The sequence below is a fragment of the Leguminivora glycinivorella genome, chromosome 21, assembly GCF_023078275.1.
Source record: "Leguminivora glycinivorella isolate SPB_JAAS2020 chromosome 21, LegGlyc_1.1, whole genome shotgun sequence".
Taxonomy (NCBI): Eukaryota; Metazoa; Arthropoda; class Insecta; order Lepidoptera; family Tortricidae; genus Leguminivora; species Leguminivora glycinivorella.
The window spans coordinates 1,634,413-1,654,398 of record NC_062991.1 but is presented as its reverse complement, the minus strand read 5'-3'; the positions used below and the strand labels follow the sequence as shown (position 1 = coordinate 1,654,398).

Genomic DNA, 19,986 nt, shown 5'->3' with positions numbered 1-19,986 from the left:
GAATCGATGTGCATTTTTTGCGTTGTAGCTATAGTGAGGGGAAAAGGATGGAAATGATTTTATAGGTTAAAAAACTCGCAAGTTCAGAATTAGATTTTATCGCTTCGCTCGTGGTTCAACTATAGAATCCTTTCACTTGCTCGTTTTTCAATTCCACACTCGGCGTTAAAATACAACTTTGCCCCCTTGTATAACAAATAACTATTATATAGTAGCTGTTCAAACCTAAAACTCACCTTCACAGATATTGTCCATTCCGAGCCTGTAGCCCCATTGGCACTCGACTTTCCGTCGGTTGCCCAGGTCAGTCACTATCGGCTTCACGTACTTCGTGCCCTTATTCACTGGAGGTTCCAGCTCGATTGGCGGTTGATATACTGAAAAGAAAGGAACATAATCATACAACAGGCATCTTCTGGGCGAAATCACTCTATCGTAGGCCACGTCTATGCCTTTGGCTAGTCTGTTGTCACGAGACTCAAGAGTAAGCCCATTTATTTAAAAAAATCCTCATTTCAGCCATTAATCGCCCACTGCTGAGCATAGGTCTCCCTTTGTCTACGCCACTTATCCCGGTCCAGGGCTAATCTCATCCAAAAGATTAAGTGATGAGTAGCCATCCACTAACCTGCTGGGTACAGTGTTAAGAAATCCTTCCAAGGATAAACATGTTAGGACTTCAGAAGACCGTGCTGAATGGAGAGCTTTGCTGGACAAAATAACAACCTCATGTGATCGTGACCCTCACCCATGAGGAACCGAGGAAGAAGAAGAAGATTAAGTATAACTTAGGTACCATGCTTAATATTAAGTTGAAAGAATTAGAAAATTATAAACCATGGTGACTACTTCGTCTTCTAAGATAGTTTATACATATAGCCGATCATCAAGCTAAATCGTTAAGTTATTGTTAATATTGTTAGTTATTAGTACTTAGTTGAGTGTGCGCTCACCGCTTAAAAGATAAGTATTGCATGAAAAATAAGAAATTCTCATGTAAGTGAATATTATGTGTTCTTATGGGAAATAAAGATCATTAAACCTAAATCGCCACACAATGACGACCGGTCTGGCTCAGTTTTTGAAAAAAATACGGGAAACTACGGAACCCTACACTGAGCGTGGCCCGACACGCTCTTGGCCGGTTTTAAGGTCTTCTCTCTGTACAATGTTAGTTTATATTATAAGCTATATATTTATGTGTTATACACTCATATATACATTTTCTTTTATTGGATACATAGGTAATTTGATTTGTGTTTCTCGTCACATCTCTATATTGACAATCCTGCACTAACTAAGGTTTCTGTTTGATCCAATGGTTGACTGGTAGAGAATGCCTTAAGGCATTAAGTCCGCCATTTGTACAATTTTATGTCGTGCAATAAAGTCTAATTATATAAATAAATAAATGTTACTGCCGGTGACTGTATTACGCTCTTAGGATAGATTAATTTCATAATTAGTAATATCTAGTTCATTCTCGTACCTTAGAGCAAGAGAGACATATTTTAAGCCCTAGGAAAGAATCCATACTAATATTTAAATGGGAAAGTGTGTGTGTCTGTTTGTTTGTCCGTCTTTCACGGCAAAACGGAGCGACGAATTGACGTGATTTTTTAAGTGGAGATAGTTGAAGGGATGGAGAGTGACATAGGCTACTTTTTGTCTACGTAACAATTACCTGGTTCATTCCCGTACCCATTCGGGAAAGCTTGCACGTTCTTGGCGGGTACGCATCTGTGTCGCGTCGCGTCTAACACCCAGTTAGGAGGACAGTCGCAACGGTAGCCGCCTTCCGTGTTCACACAGATCTCCACGGCTGCACAGTTAGCCTGGCCGTTCACACACTCGTTCACGTCTAAAAATACAGAACACAGGTAAATTCACATTCAATTGTATTCCCAAAAGGGGTAGGGGAGACCGGGGCTAGTTGAGGGGTAGGTTGACTATTAAAAAATTGAGCCAAAAATCAAACCCAAGCCAACCAGTGATACGATATGAGATACGAGAGGCTCACTGGTGACTGCGACAGGTCGACTGTTCGCGTTTTTGACAGGCAGTAATAAGGTGACTTGATGGGCTTGGGCGGCATTTCATGCTGAGCCAGCGGGAGTGGCCTGCCACGACACATGGTCGTATCATTATTAGTTTAGTTTTTGAGAACCAGATTGTTTTTTTCTTAAAAGTTCACCTACTTAATTGTTTTGTCATTTAAACCATGTAGTTGTCGAAATGAATAAAGTTTTCATATATCGTATCATCACTGGTTGGCTCAAGTTTGATTTTTGCTCGGGATAGTTAGTCGCCCGAGATAGATCACACGGTCTCCCTAAGCTCATCAGAGGTTTGAAATTGTAATATTGCAGTGTCAGGTCGCTAGCCCATTGTCGTCACTAAAATTGAACCCACATCCCACAGTCGATTTCTACGACACCCGCGGGAGTAAAGGGCTGGTGAAATTTTTAAACCTGGCTCCCATGTGGTAACGTGTTAACATTTTTTTTCACCTGAACGGATTTTTTTAATAGTTAGTCGACGACCATACCCCTTGCGTTAGTCCCGGCATTTGCCACCTCAAGCTCGACTGCGGTTTGAAATTCCCATGATTTGGCGTAGACATAGTTTTTGCGAAAGACTGTCATTGACCTTCCAATAAGGGTAAACAAATAACTTATCAATAAAATTAGTCCATTTCATCATAATGTCTTCCTTCACCGAAAAGCGCCTGGCCAATACCTTATGCTAATATTATTGTCATGAACTTACCTTCACACTGGTCAGTGGTAGGATTAAGATGGTAGCCAACATCACAACGGATCCTGGGTCGGAAAGGCCTGGGCAACTTACGACGGGGACCCCAATAATCATCTACAAAAACGATTCATAAGTTTATGATAACAGATTTATTTGGATTCGGAGCTGATGCAGATATGACTGCAGAATTAGATGATGTGAAAGAATAAGATGGTTTAAATTTTGATGTAGTAACTTTATTTGTAGCTACATTTATGCTCTGAAGAGATGATGTTGGTGTACTGACGGTTGTAGTTGAAGTAAGAGATATAATCCCACATATGCCGGTAATCAGGTCTCTTGATATTGCAACAGCTTTCAAAGTAGATGCAGATATAGCTGTATAGTTAAAAGTGTTGAAAGAATAAGAACACTTACATTTCGATGTAGTAGGTAGTAGTTGCTATAGTTGTGCTTTGAGTAGTAGGTATAGGCACACACATGAAATTGAATAAATCTCTTGGTGTTGCAATAGGTTTCAGAGGTGATGCAAATATTAATGTAGATTTAGATGATGTGAAAGAATAAGAAGGCTTACATTTTGATGTAGTAGCCTTAGTAGCTACAGTTGTGCTTTGCGTAGTAGGTGGAGTAGTGACAGTAGTTGTAGATGATGTAGGTATAGGCCCACACATGCCGGTGAACAGGTCTCTTTTGTAACCCTCGTTACAGTCACAGACGTAGGCACCCATAGTGTTACGGCAGGTTTCGAAGCTGGTGCAGATATGGCGATTTGTGGCGCATTCATCGATATCTGGAGGTAAGAATAGATTAAAGATAACATGACAATAAAATAAGAGGATAAATGTATAACAACTGAAAACAATAATGGTAATTGCTGCTATTGGAATGTCAACGATCCAAAATGAGGTACATTTTGGATCATCTGCTTTGAATGTTTGCATTCTCTAAAGTTTATGATTTTTATCTGAATGAAATCGTCCAGTATTTCTTTGATTTGCCAAAAGCTTGGCTGGTAGAAAATGCCTTGTCCGCCTTTTGTACTTTAATGTAGTTCCTTTTGTGCAATACAGTATTCCAATGAGTTATCAAATCATTCAAATAAGCACAAAGAAGAAGACTATCAAAATAAGACAACGATTTATATTTGTCACCTTTCTGTTTCCCAGAGTTTCCGTACTCAAAGACAGTAATAAAATAACTGTGACTTACCAAAACAAGCTCCAAAAGAATCCAACTCAAATCCAATCTGGCACTGAACAGGCTCCGCATTGATCTTCGTCCACTCTCCTTCCGGCAAATTCTGCGTATCAACAAACACTGAACCATCTTTCCTCCTCTCTGCCGCTACTGTCGCCGTTTCTTCATCTTTCTTATTAAGAAAAACTATTTTAGGACCACTTGGTGGTATTTTAACTTCTGGTGGTAGAGGAACTGGTGGTTCAACTAGATCAGGTTGTCGAGGTTCGACTACATCAGGTATTCTTGGTATTTCTTCAGGTTTAGGTTCGGGCTCTTGTGGTATTTCTTCTTTAGGTTTTTCTGGTTCTTGACTAGTTTCGTAGTAAGTAGATGGTGTTGGTAATGGTTTTAAGTTGAAGTCTCTGGTGTCTGGGTCTTTATCTGTGAAGACGAAGTTGTCTTCAGGGCGTTCTGATCTGGGTTCCGGGGTTGTTGAGGATGTTGTGGGTGGAGGAGGACTAGTTTGTGTAGGTTCTGGTTTGGGGGAGGTTGGTTCTGGTTTGGGAGAGGTTGGTTCTGGTTTGGGAGTAGTTGGCTCTGGTCTTTCGCTGGTCGTTTCTGGAAGAGTTCCATTGATTTCGTCTTCGTCGCTGCAAAGAAATTACACATCTCAGGATTGTTTTTGTTATAAGATCAAACAATGTAGAGCAAAGGAAAAAGATAAATCAAGAATTTTAGCTAAAATAACTCCACAAATTGAAGTATTTTATTTATCAATAAAGAGAATGCTAATTCGCCATCATAACTCGAAGGGGCAACTCCTGCTAGAGGTGTGAATTTTACAATTTGTCATTAATTTCATATGGATATATATTATCATTAGCAGAAAGAGGAAGCTTCATATAATTCATAGAATTACGATGTTACTCACGAATCATAATAATATTCATAGTCCGGGTTCAAAGTAGTAGTGGTGGTGCTGGGGAGAACTCTGGAGCATCGGAAGGATCCAGGGATGTTCACGCATTTGAAGTTGGGTCCAAGACGCTTGCAGTCGTCCTGGCCGAGCGCACACTCGTTTATATCTGAGAGAAACAATCATCTAAAACTTATAAATCTTTAAAATATACGAATCCTACATGGCAAAAGGTCAACAAATATGTAGGCATCCAGATATACACCGGTCAAATCTTACATGAAAATCGGCTAAAAAAACAAAGTGTGATGTAAAGCTGGATTTTTGGTATGTTATTTGGAGTCCTTGGGGGAATGTAAGACTATATTTTGCAAGCAAAAAAAAAGTGTGCTAACTTCGTAATTTAAAAAAAAAGTAAAAAAATCGGACTTTTTTTTGGTTTTTATTTTTTTATTAAAAAACTATGCGTTTTTGGTCAAAAGTTGCTGTGTAATGTTGAAAGCGCATTAAATTTCAAACAGTTTGACATCTTTTTTATCAATGTCCGTCAAATAGTTTTCGAGATATGAAGCGTCAAAAAAGGTTAATTTTTGACGCATTTATAAAATGTAGCGTTTTGCCAATATTTTTAGACAAATATCTGCAAAATACTTCATGATATGATATATATTGCAATATAACATTGTATAAAATTTATTTTGCTTTAGTTTTAGTGTAAATAAAGGTCAGTAAGACAAATAGTTACTTTGGTAAACAAAAAAAAATCTATAAATAGAGAAGCCAAGAGTCTGGTAGATTGGTTAAGGTAAAATAGTTTACGCTAAAAGTTTTAGGTTGAAAGTGCTATTATATTCGATCTTACTTTCTTTGATATCCGTTTATCTGAAAAAATTGTCTAAGATAACTTTGCATCGATTTGACTATTACTAATGAAGAAATAAAATACAGTAAAATTTTGAAGTTTAGTAAATTAGAAAAATAAAACAGAATTAGTTACATTTTACTTTTTCCTTTTTGAGGGTCCTGGTTCTGCATCTTGATGGCACAACTCCTTTAGTGATAGAAAGTCCACTTGAGTTGTATTTGACCACCAATTGCTGTGGAATAAACTACGGGAACGGAAAGCGCCCACGCCAATTATTAAGATACTGGAGAAGTGGTATTCCCAGCAGAAGAACGTAGTAAGATGGAAGTCAACTCTGTCCACAGCCAGCGGGCTAAATTGTGGCGTGAGACAAGGAGGCAGTATGTTTCCGGCTCTCTTCAGCGTGTACATGGATGGGCTGTCGCAGGCTTTGACCAGTACCGAGGTTGGCTGCTCCATCAATGGGCAAATGATAAATCACATCGCATATGCAGACGATATGGTCCTACTAGCACCATCTGTGGGAGCTATGCGTAAGTTACTTGCAGAATGCGAGAGATACGCCAGCCAGCATAACATGAGATACAATCCGGACAAGTCTGAATTTATGCTCATGGAGGCAGCACATATGCCCACACATGTACCACCTCTTTTGCTTGATGGAGTTCAATTGCGGAGAGTACACGAAGTCAAATATCTTGGCCACATCTTGTAGTCCAGTTTAAAAGACATAGAAAGGCAGAGGCGAGCCACCGCAGTAAGGGCAAACATGTTGGCTAGAAGATTCGCCAAATGTAGTGACAGCGTAAAAAGACAGCTGTTCCTCAGTTTTTGTACAAGCGTGTATACTGTCGAGTTATGGTCCGACTACACCTGCGCGGCGGTGAGAGACCTGCGCGTGCAATACAACACATATAGTACTATGTACTGATATTTCGTTAAACGGAGAATACTATGATTCGGGCACGTCCACGACAACGCTCGTGAGATTGCATCGATGTTATTGACCCTCAGTGATATGCTTTAAAAACCAGTCCGTACAAGAACAATTTCGGAACAATCTGATTTAATTAATGAGGGTTTTCTACTCGTAAATATTTTTTTCCGCCAAGCGGCGATCCTGAGGTTTTTCTGACCGTAAACTTAACTTACTAAATAAATGTTGATTTGATATACGCAAATATGTGTCTGAGTAATACTTAAACAGCCCCCAAATAATAATAATTCGTTCTCCGCTACGCGTCCTGTAAATATATGTAAACTATCCCATTTGGCCATTACCAATTATAATCCTATTTTTTAAATAACTGGCACTCTTTTGGTCTTATTGAAATTTTCTACATTTTCCTTTTACAATTTATGTAATAGCCTGAGTTGTTTTGCTGATATCTGTCTCAAAATATTAGCAAAACGAATATTTTCATAGAAAGGGGAAAAATGCTCTTTTTTTGACGCTTCATATCTCAAAAAATATTTGACGGACATTGATAAAAAAGATGTCAAACTGTTTGGAATTTAATGCGCATTAAACATTACAAAGCAACTTTTGACCAAAAATGCATAGTTTTTTAATAAAACGGCAAAAACCAAAAAAAGTCTGATTTTTTTTACTTTTTTTTTAAATTACGAAGTTAGCACATCATTTTTTTGCTTGCAAAATATAGTCCTACATTTTTGACCAGTGTAATACCAAATCAATGAAGTTTAATTATTAGAACTTTTCTTCGTGCGTGCTCGTGTCACTGCTTGTAAGAATTTACACGAAGATTTGTCTTGTTTATCAGACTTCGCCTAAATAAGCTTTATATTGTACTAGTTTTGTATCCGCGGCTTCGCTCGCGTTAGAAAGAGACAAAAAGTAGCCTATGTCACTCTCCATCCCTTCAACTACCTCCGCTTAAAAATCACGTCAATTCGTCACTCCGTTTTGCCGTGAAAGACGGACGGACAAACAGACACACACGTTCCCATTTATAATATTAGTATGGATGTCTTATCATCATTATTGTCATCTTTTGTCCTTATCCCAGTCACTTGGGGTCAGCGCAGCATGTCTCTTCCATACATCTTTATCACCCATCACCTCATTATTAGCTTGCGATTGTTTCATTGTCTCACACAGTCTATCCACCTCTTCCTCGGTTTTCCTCTCCCGTTAGTTCCTTCCACATTTTATGTCTTATTTACCTACATTTACCTCATTTAATGTTTCTCCGCGATTTAAATTAAAATTAGTTACCTAAAAGTGTACAACGCGCGTTGTATTGTTCGTAATTAAAGAACTTATAGTTGCTACGAGAAGTGGTGATATTTTACGTCTTAAATACTAAGTATTTATAACTATACGGACATAACAAGAAGTGAACTTAACGGTTAACGATATCTGTGCCCGAACCGGTTAGCGCTGCAGCGGCTGCCGTTATTTATCCGCTAGACGTGTTTTTTGTTTACTATCATTGGTGCAGCGCCTCAAGCGCTTAGTAATCATGGCGAATTCTAGCAACATGGACATCGATGGAACTGACAATTTTGTGTGTGCAGGCTGTCATTTGAGTATTACGAACAGTTTTTACTTAAGTTGTTGTTCATGCCAACTTAAATATGACCTGCACTGCCTTAACATGACGGAGGAGCGTTTCCAGGCGTTGCATGAATGCACCAAGGACAGCTGGGCGTGCCATCAATGTCGGAGACAAACGCCGAAAACGGACTATGATAACTCCCCCGCGCGAGCGATGTTTACATCTCATAATTTAAGCGACGCATGCGACTCCAAGGTTACGCATCGTAAGAAGCCTAGCAGGCCGACCTCCCCGCAGGTTGTCTTACCTACCCCGAGTGCACACACAGTGGAAACTAATTTACACGTACCGAATTTAACACAACAAATTCAAGAAGGATTTAAGGTGACAATGGAAACTTATGTTGTGTCGGCACTGAATGACTTCTCTAATAAATTCTTTATTCGGCTTGACAAGCTTACTACAACAATAGAATCAATTTCTTCGCGTCTGACTTCGTTCGACGAACGCATCTCGTCCCTGGAGGCGCGGCTGGGTGATAATATTAACACAGATCAAAACATTGAGCTAGCCGATGAAATAGAAAAACTCAAGTCACAAATAAATGACCGCGACCAAGAGTTACTGAGTAATGACCTTGAGATAACAGGCATTCCTGAGACAACAAATGAAAATAAACTACACCTGATAACACTAATAGGCCAAAAGGTCGGAGTGGCGGTAACGGAACATGATGTGATGAGTGTGACCAGGGTCGGTGTCCGCCGTGCGGTCCCAACCCAGACAGGATCGAACACCCCTGGCGAGTCAAGCAGCGCCCCGCTCGGGAGCAATACGGAGGAACAGGGAGCGGCTGGAGCCTCGGCCGAGGGTGGCGGTGCCTCGGGCCACACCATGACGTCGCGGCCTCTCGTCGTGCGGTTCGTGCGGCGTGACCAGCGGGACCAGCTGCTGCGAGCAGCTCGCGTGCGCCGCGTCATCGATACGACGGGCTTCGGCTTCCCCGGTAAACCGAGTCGAGTCTACATTAACGAGCGTCTTACGTCAGTAAACCGGCAGCTGTTTTATAAAACTCGAATGGAGGCACGGCGCCTGCAATGGCGAGCCCCTGGACGACTCGTGGTAACATCTTTGTGCGACGTGATACAGGACATTTGGCAAAAAAAATCAGGTCTGAAGCCGACATAGGTAGGGTTTTTAGTAGTGAATAAGTTTGCACCTTATATATTACTTACTTTTTTATTTTTACAACTTGCAATTATATGTATAAACGGTACACTTCTGTGTTATTGTATAATATGTGTTAGGCTTACAATATGCTTAGTCGATATATTCTTTAAAAAAACCTTATGTATAAAATACAATCTATTGTAATTATGATAAACATAGTATGTCAACATGAATACCTAATAAGTATACTTAAACTTAATGGAACTGAATTTGATATAATTACCATGTTTCATTGTAATATTTTCTTATATTTTACTATTCGACCTTATGTCAACGAAATACGAACTAGACTTGTAAGATTGTCTGTGTATTTTAGCAATTTAATAATCCTGCAGTCAATATATACTGATTTACTCATATACCTATATAATGAAATAAATATATATTTATTTACACTGCATGCTATTTATTATTTGATACTCTTAATTATTTACCGAGATAACCTTCAAAGTCAAATATTATTTCGTCATCCCTTTTTATTACTCAATGGTTTATATTATTTGTCAACATATATATCTATAGAACGCCGCCATATGACGATTCTCAAACAACTGCTCATAAATAGTTTGTTTTGCCAGGTAGTGTATTCGTATGTTATCCAATTTGTGATGAAAACTAAAAACTTAAAATTAGGTTTATTGAATGCCGGTTCGCTCGGAACGCGCCATGATGAGTTTTTAGTAGCCCTTAATCGATATCCTGTGGACATTTTAGCTATAAACGAGACATGGCTACGTTCTGGTGAGGAGCTGCGCGCCCCGGCTCCGCCCGGGTTTCGGCTGCGTCACACGCCGCGCCCGGCCGGTCAGCGCTCGCGCGGCGGGGGTGTCGGATTTTATATAGGCGAACATTTACGGCCGCGACTACTTAGGACGCCAACGGCGGCGGGTGTGGAACAAATGTGGCTTGGTTTATCTCTTAATGGTAGTAAGATAGCTATAGGGACCGCTTACCGGCCCCCTTGGCAAAATGTTGATATTTTTCTTGACACATTATCTGAGGCAATATGCTCACTATCAACATATGACCATATCGTTTTACTGGGAGATTTCAACATAAATACCTTACTTGCTCAGGATCCCAATGTAATTAAGTTATCAGATTTTTTACGCACACTACAACTATCACAATTTGTTAATGAACCTACTCACTTTACTGATCACTCAGAAACATTGATAGATTTAATATGTTCAAATACAAATATAGGATGTGTAGCGGTGTACTACATTCCCGATCTCAGTCACCATGCGTTCATAACATGTCAGATTAACATTAAGAAAAATAAGCCCGTCCCGAGGTGGTCAGTGTACAGACCGCTTAAGGATATTGATTTAGACAGGTTTAATGCTGACCTTGAAGCTATAAACTGGGATCGCCTGGTGTGTGATAATGTTAATGATACTCTCTTCCATTTCAATTCTTCCATTTTACAGCTTTTTGACCTTCACGCGCCTTTTAAAAGAATTTTAATAAAAAAACAACATCATCCCTGGATCACTGATACAGTTAGGGAAATGATGCGGCTGCGTGATGTGGCGCACGCTAGATTTCGCCGAACTGGGCTTGAGTCACATAAACAATACTATAAGGATTTAAAAAACATTGTTAACACAGCTCTTTTTACTGAAAAGTCAGCCTTTTTTCAAACATACAATCAATCAATCAATCAAAATATTCTTTATTCAAATAGGCTTACAATAAGCACTTTTAAATTGTCAACAGTGTACAATATTCATCTTATTCTAAATATCAGAGCAATTTATTGGTGCAATAAACAATATTGTTTTAAAACTACATTGATTTAATAAAATGATATCAATCTAAATTGTATAAAAAAATACTAGTACCTATAAAAACTTCTAGAATAAATTCTAAATGTCAAAAAAATTGTATAAAAATACATTGAATTATCAATAATTATCATCATTAATAAGCTATATAATTAATGGTTTTCAACAATACTTGTATCCCACGGTGTTTCATCATTCATGTAGTCTTGTGTGCTATAGTAGGCTTTAGAGATCAGTATACGCTTTATATAATGTTTAAATCGATTAAAAGACAGTTCAGTGATGGCATTAGGAAGTTTGTTATAAAATCTTACACAATTACCCATGAATGATTTTTTAATTTTATGGAGCCGAGTGAAGGGCACTGCAAGCTTATGCTTATTTCTAGTGTTTATATTATGTACATCACAGTTTTTCTTAAATTTACAAATGTTTTTATGTACATACATAATATTCTCATAAATATATTGACAATGCACTGTCATTATATTAATGTCCTTAAACTTATCTCTAAGTGAGTCTCTATGGTTCATTTTGTATATTGCTCGAATAGCCCTCTTCTGCAGAACAAATATGGTATTTATCTCTGAAGCACTGCCCCATAGTAAAATACCATATGACATAATGCTGTGAAAGTAACTAAAATAAACTAATCGAGCTGTTTCCACGTCTGTTAACTGACGGATCTTGCTCACTGCAAATGCTGCAGAGCTCAGTCTATTCGAGAGGGTAGCAATATGGGGACCCCACTGAAGTTTAGAATCTAAAGTTATGCCAAGAAAAACTGTACTATCTACCAGTTCCAATTCCTCATCCTTCACAACGACACTTGCTTGTTCATTTTTAGCATTACTCGTTACAAACTTAATACATTTAGTCTTTTTCTCATTTAACAATAAGTTATTAACACTAAACCAATTAACTACTTCGGAAATAGCATTGTTTACATTTTCACAAGTTTGTTGCTGACGTTTGACTTTGAAAATAAGGGAAGTATCATCTGCAAACAATACTATATCATGGTGGGTCTTTACAAGATATGGCAGGTCATTAATGTAGATAAGGAACAGGAAAGGCCCCAATATTGATCCCTGCGGTACACCCATAGAGACTAGTGACCCCGGTGAGCGCTGTCCATTCACGTCGACCCTTTGTATTCTATCGTGTAAGTAAGATTTGACTAAATTCAGTGCCGATCCTCGCACTCCATAGTAGTGCAATTTCCTGATCAGTGTTTCATGACAGACGCAATCGAAAGCCTTAGATAAATCACAGAAGATACCCAAGGCATCCTGTGACTCCTCCCAGGCATCGAAAATCTGTTTGATTAGCTCAACACCAGCGTCGGTTGTTGAGCGACCCCGTGTAAAACCAAATTGTTTATTGTGCATTAGATTATTGATGTTAAAATGTTGCAATAGCTGAAATAACACTAACTTTTCAAAAATTTTGCTGAATGTCGGTAACACTGATATCGGTCTAAAATTAGTGGGGTCGGATGTGCTACCAGATTTAAATAATGGAATGACTTTACTGTGTTTCATAAGATCAGGAAACTCACCACAATCAACACTGTTATTAAAAATAACTACCAAGTCAGGCGCTACAATTTCTATTAAAGATTTAACACCATGGACAGAGACTCCCCAGAGGTCACAAGTTTTTTTAACATTAATTGATTGAAATGCCTTAATTATATCTGAGGTACTAACATGTTCAAATACAAGGTCTCTACTACATTCTGTGACATTATCTTCTAACAATGTAACGGCAGATGCGGGTGATGAATTTAAGTGCCTAGTTGTGGAAACTGGTATATCAGTGAAGAACTTTTCAAATTCTGTTGCTACTTCTAAATTGGAATCTACAATTTTGCCATCAATTTTTAATTTCAGTTCATTTGTTCTTTGCTTTGACCGACCAGTTTCCACGTTAATTACTTTCCACGTTGCTTTAATTATATCGGAACTACTTTTAATTTTCTTGCTTAAATAATTACGTTTAGCGGTATGACAATCTAATTTAAACTGTTTCGAAAATTGTTTGACATATTCTTTAAATTCATCACTCGTATTAAACCGCCGTTCCTCATACAAGGCATACAATGCACGTCTTCGTTGATGTAACTCTGCAGTTGCCCACTCACTAAAAACTGATGCATCACTAACCGTGACCGTTTTTGTTGTAAATATCGTATTATAATTTTCCATATATGTGTGAAAGAATGAATTATACATATCATTAGGACTCATGTATGGAGACAGAACGGGTAGCGCCTGAACTAAACTCTGTTTCATTCTTTCCACGCGGTCCGAGGTTACTGGTACAAAAGTTATCTGTTTTTTCCAGGTATTTTTCCTAGCAGCTTCAAATACCATTAATTGACCTAAATGGTCGGACTCTAAATTGCTGATTACATTTTTTGTAATAGGAAAAATATCTGTGAAAATATTATCTATACAGGTTGCACTAGTAGCAGTCACTCTAGTAGGCTCCATAAAAATGTGGTTCAGATTACATGATTTGAAAAATTCAACAGCCTACAACTTAATGTCGAATTTTCTAAAATATTTACATTAAAGTCGCCGCAAATAAGTAATTTCTTGCTGGAAGGCGATATTTTCAGTAGCACAGATTCCATTATGCTTTCAAATAATTCAAAATTACTTAATGGCGGCCTATACACGCACACAACAATAAATTGCTCCAATTCTACTGCACTTAGTTCTATAGTCCGTTCAACAGACATGGACACAATATCCTTGCGTTCCTTAAATTTTAACTGATTATTTATTATAATTAACGACCCACCATGTATGGAACTATGCCTGGTGAACGAACTTCCTACCTGGTGATTAATAAATTGAGGCATTAATTCATTATTTTTTAACCAGTGTTCAGTAATACATAAAATATCTATATAAAAATCCTTCATAAAAAGTTCAATTTGTAAATCTTTACCTCTAATACATTGAATATTTTGATGCACCAGGTGGATATACTTCCCTTGCTTACAGTTTTTTTCCTTATATTTACTTAAGTCTAGATTGCCAGAGACAGAATCTTTTGTCTTAAAAGCTAGTTTAAATCATTGGTTATGACTGGAACCAATTCCAAGTTCATACTTTGCTGCTCAATAGGAGCAGAATTGTCTGCCAAATTTTTGGCAGAAATGTCAAGTAAATAGGATAACGATAATGCTATTTGTCTTTTGTAATAATTTGAAAGGTAACAATTACCTTTAGTCAAAAATACCATAGGCATATTGTATTTACTAACAAATTTGTTAGTGTCAATTATGCTAACCTTACTACTATATGTACAAAGATTATATAAAGCTATATTTAACTTATGTCTAGTGTTATTTTCTGCCTCTGACATTTGGGAACAGTAGGGGAATGTGAAAAAAATAATTTTATGCACTGCCATTGAGTTTAACTGTTCAAAGTATTTGACCAAATTATTTTTGTTCACATTGCCCCTATTTCCCATAAAGATAAGCAGTGTCGTCTGAGAATGAATATCACTGTCATTTAAAATTTGTTTTAAAATATTTTCAAAACTACTATGAGGCAAACAATGGTTGATTGTACTAAGTCCCTTTAAGTAAAAGTTTAGAAATGAGCTCATATCGCTTCCAATTTCATCACAGTACATAATAACATTAGGCTTAGGTATACATTTTAGAGAAGTGTCGAAAGAGCTACTACCACTTATATGCTGTTGTTGTAAACTGTCATACAGGCTTGGGTAGAGTGTGCTGGTTGACAAATCCCCGGTCACCTGCTTACATGCACATGACTGGGCATTGGTCAACGACTCAAAGCGGTCTGAATTATGCTTTATCTGGGATATTAAGTCATCCATAGCCAAAGAATATTCATTAATAACTTTTTTGAACTTTCATTTATGCCTTCCAAAGATTTTATTGAATCCTCCAAAGTCTGAATTTTTGATTTTAACGCCTGTGTGTCAGTTTCATACTGTAATTTACTATTTTCTAACTGAGCAGAATACAAATCCAACTTATCCACTAAGCCTATATTAACTTTACAATATTTTAATTTTTTGAAAAACAATTTATTTATTTTTGACAGTTTTTCTTTTTTCTAATGACTTTATTCAATTTAATATATTTCTTTAGTTTGTTTCCGCTGCAATTTACTAACCTTGGTGTGGTGGTATCATTGGCTAAATCTGTAGTGACCAAAGGGATTTCAATTGCTGCGGTAACCAACTGGGAGTCAGGCCGGACCAGTTCCTCGAACAAGGTCTGAGTGTGTGCCGCAGCTGCTTGGTTTTGGGCCTCCCGTAGCTCGTAGATTTGTTCGTGGGCGTCGTGCAGTGCTCTCTCCAATGAGTCGATGTCTTTCAGGGCCTGTTCATATGCAGCGTTGCACTCCATAAACCTGTCAACCGTCTCCTGAAGCCGGGCCCGCTCTGAATTTACATTATTGTAATCACTCTCTAATGTACACAGTTCCTTTTTCAACTTATCGTTCCTATCAATTACTAATAAAAGCTCTTTCTCACTGTCTTCTCTTTCACTGAGCAATTGAGCACTAAATTCCTTGGATTGTTTTAATTCCAGCAAGGTAAGTTGGAGCTTATCACACTTTTCAGGCTCCTGCTGGAGAGCCGCTGCTGCGGCTGCTGCAGCTGCTCTGCGTGTTTGCATTGTAGATGGGTTTTTAATGTACTAAACACTAAAACAAAGCAAGAAATTGCTTACTCAAGCTCAGCGGTTGCAGGTAGGTACTTACATGAAATAATGACGCTTAACTATGTCTACACTTGTTCTAGCCTTGTACACACGTTAACACTGAATTGAAAAACACAATTAACAATAACTAGTGACAATACGACCTAGAAAGTGTACAAAGGCGAACAGATAATTCAAATTTATAACCTATAACGGCTACAAACCTGAGACATCAAAGACACTGGTAAACGTCACTAAAACACTTCACTTATTATATTTATACAAAACTTAATGTTAAATCTACTTAGTTTACACTTAAAATAGTAATTATTACACAAAATATCCTTAAAAAATAATTATTTTAAAGGGACCTAGCAAAATCAGCTGCTTATCGTTTGACAGCCGGGGTTGCCATCAACATACATACATAACAAATAATCAAAAAAACCCCAAAATGATGTGGCAAAACATAAAAAATAACATCGCCGATTTTAAAAAAAGTAATGATGTTTTACCGCTTAACTTCAGCGACCCAAATCAGATTAACTCTCACTTTCTTAATTTACCCTCAAGAAAAGGTGTCACCATAGCCAGTTTAATGTATTTTGAGTTTCATAGATTTGGTTCAGCGAAATTCACGTTGAAACCAGTAGATGAGGGCACTGTGCTGAGAATAATTAAGTCGTTTTCAAGCAATGCGGTTGGTACTGACAACATCACGTTGGACATGGTTGAACTCACGTTGCCTAAGACTTTACATATCATTACAAATATCATCAATCAATCCATCAGCACCGGTGTTTTTCCAGATGACTGGAAATCGGCTATAGTACGGCCTATACCCAAGACAACTGAACCTACGGACTTAAAGGACCTCAGGCCTATTAGCATCCTTTGTTTTATGTCGAAAATCCTGGAGAAAGTAGTATGTAGGCAATTAACGGATTTTGTAGAAACGAATAATATTTTACCAAGTAAGCAATCTGGGTTTCGGAAAGCACGCAGCACAGCCACAGCACTCCTTGACGTAATCGATGACATACTAACAGGACAAGACAAAGGTGAGGCATCTATCTTAGTCCTCCTAGATTTTTCACGTGCCTTCGATACTATAAATATACCGCTACTGTTGTCTAAGCTTACTTATTATGGTTTCGACGGCAGAACCATAAAATGGTTCGATAGCTATCTCTCTGGGCGTTCCCAAAAAGTTGGACTGCGTGATCGCTCTGGACTAACGGATTACTCTTTGAACTCATCTTTAAATTGTGGAGTCCCGCAGGGTTCAATTCTGGGTCCAGTTCTGTTTATCCTGTACGTGGCAGACATTACGAGCTGCATAAAGAACTGTCACTATCACATGTATGCAGATGATCTACAAATTTACAAAACGTTCCATCCCCGGGAGACCAAGACTGCCTTGGAGTTGATGAATCAGGATCTCGATCGTATTGATGTTTGGTCAGGGCAGTGTGACTTAGTTCTTAACCCCAACAAGACAAAGTTTCTGGTGCTTGGGACTAAAGGCCAAGTAGACAAAGTCACCAGTTTTGACCTTAACGTAATGCTCGGAGGAAGTCGCCTCGAACGTGTCGCCCAGGCACGAAACCTTGGACTACTCTTAGACGAACGTTTACGCTTTGAACAACATGTACTCGATGTAACTAAGAACTGCTTTTATCGACTGAGAGTATTATACCAGGTTCGTCAATACCTCAGTGTCGACCTTCGAATAAAATTGTGCGATACCTTAATACTATCCAAACTGAACTATGTCGATACTGTGATTAACGGTTGCTTGCTCGCTCGTTCGAGGGCACTCCTTCAACGCATCCAGAATGCTTGCGCCCGCTTTTGTTTTCCCATCCCTCCACGTACTCATGTTACTCCTTATCTTAATAGTGGCAAGATGCTAAAGATGAATTCACGACGGTCTTTACACTTTGCGTCCTTACTTTTTGGGATAATAAATTCCAAGCAACCTCATTACCTATTTGAAAAGTTATCGTTTTCCTCCCGCCCAATGAGAGAAGCGATTCGGCTCCTCTGTTCAAGACACGGCAGTTCCGCAGCATTTCGTGGCAGTTTTCGCTACTCTGCCACGAAGTGCTGGAACAACATACCCCCTCCCATACGCAACTGCAAAACATTATTCTCCTTCAAACTTAAATTCAAGCAATATCTTTTTAACTTGCAACTGCCGTGTTCTTCACGTTCCGTACATCACATTTAGATAATTTAATGCAAGTAGCCTTTAGCCGTAACACTGTGCGTACCTACCTAATACCTACATAAATGATTTTCTATATGTCAGAACGGCGTTACAACGATAATTATGAGTATTTAGTTGTTTAAAATATGATGTCTATTTATCAACTACGTAATATTTATATATTTCACTTTATATTATATTTAATACATTCACAGACCTGTTTATATATTATTCAAATAATTGCTATCCACTTCCTTATTTTAATCAAATTACTTTTTTGTTCCTTATATTGACACTGCCTTTAGTTTTCTGAGCTATCTTCTTAGTTCCTGGGCTTCACGGAAGACCAGCGCTGTAGCATTATATGCTGGAGCATATGCTGAGTGGAGTCCTTTTGTGGCCTCTATCTGCAGCATCAGCATCTTTTGTTGTATTGTAATAAGCAATATAGTTTTAAGTATTTAGTTCATAAGATCTCTCTTTTTCTCTCTTTTTTTTTTTAAATGTATGTGATGCTGTATGATGGTTTCTGCAATAAACGTTTTTCTATTCTATTCAATTCTATTCTATTCTACACATATCGGATAAAGGGTTAATAATGTTACCTTCACACTGTCCTGAAGCGTGTTGAAGAATGTAGCCAGTACCACAAGACGTGATTCTGATGCAAAGATACGACCCCACAGTATTATCACAGCGCTGCGACTGAGGAATGCAGTCGTGGCTTTCAGATGCGCATTCGTTGATATCTGAAACAAATCATGAATCGCTACAAGTCCTATGGACCATTATGGTGAAAAACATTTTTTTAATTATAAATGGGCTTACTCTTGGCCACAGACTAACCAAAGGCAAAAACGTGGCTTACGATGGCGTGAGCTCGCCCAGAAGATGCCTGTACACCCTTTGATTTTAAGGTTCATGCCAGGTTATATAAGCTCGAAAATATAGTCGCCAGCAAGGAATTCCACTCCTCGGCAGTGCGCGTAAGAAAAGAATCAAAGCGCTTCGTGCGAATTCGTGGAATATCTACCAAGTAAGAATGGAAACTGGCCGTGCGTCTAACCGTCCGATGGTAGAATGGGGACGTTGGAATGGAATAAACTCGTGTAGCTCTTGAGCACAATCCCCGAGGTACAACCTGTAAAACACTCGTTTTACACACAACACGCCGCTACTCGGTACCGCTGGTTATAATATATGTTTTGGTGGTTCAGTTATCAGAACGATGGAGTATCGATCCAGATGCCGTGAGTTCAAGTTCAGGACAGTAACTTTTCGCTAAATTAAATTTAGATTTTTCTTACCGACACATGCTCCAGTCAACATATCAGCTTCGAAGCCCTGCTTGCACCGACATTCGTGGCTCCCATTCGTGTTGTGGCAGGTTTGGTACTGGTCGCAGAGGTGCGTGCCTTCTAGGCATTCGTCGATATCTGGAAATGAAGATGATGATGATGATGATGAGATGGTGAGTAGGAGAACACCAACAACACTCACACATGTTTCAACATTTTTACTTTGTTTGAATTATAAATGGGCTTACTCTTGACCACAGACTAGCCAAAGGCAATTGATTGACGTGGCCTACGATGGCACAGTATAATAAAGAGTACTATCGCACAGTATGGCCACTCCCGCTCCCCGCTGAAAGTGCCGCCCACCCCCTCTCGGTTACCTCCCAGTTACCGCTTGTCAAAAACGTCAACAGTCGACCTATCATATTTCACTCAAACAAGTACGCGTTCACCTACACGAGCTTAGACTGTGTGCTAGGAACGCGCCTCTTTCATATATTTGATCGCCACAG

General features: G+C 38.5%; 1 protein-coding gene across 1 annotated transcript in view; it reads right to left on the bottom strand.

The window, feature by feature from the left end:
• Positions 1-19,986, bottom strand: part of LOC125237294 (fibulin-2-like) — a 59,383-nt gene that overhangs the window by 9,952 nt on the left and 29,445 nt on the right. Inside the window, exons 13-20 of the mRNA XM_048144284.1 lie at positions 19,484-19,612; positions 18,782-18,925; positions 4,871-5,024; positions 3,970-4,589; positions 3,335-3,550; positions 2,770-2,871; positions 1,685-1,861; positions 237-377 (exon numbers count right to left, since the gene is read on the bottom strand). Coding sequence (XP_048000241.1) covers positions 237-377; positions 1,685-1,861; positions 2,770-2,871; positions 3,335-3,550; positions 3,970-4,589; positions 4,871-5,024; positions 18,782-18,925; positions 19,484-19,612 — 1,683 coding nt within the window. The remainder of the gene's footprint in view (positions 1-236; positions 378-1,684; positions 1,862-2,769; positions 2,872-3,334; positions 3,551-3,969; positions 4,590-4,870; positions 5,025-18,781; positions 18,926-19,483; positions 19,613-19,986) is intronic.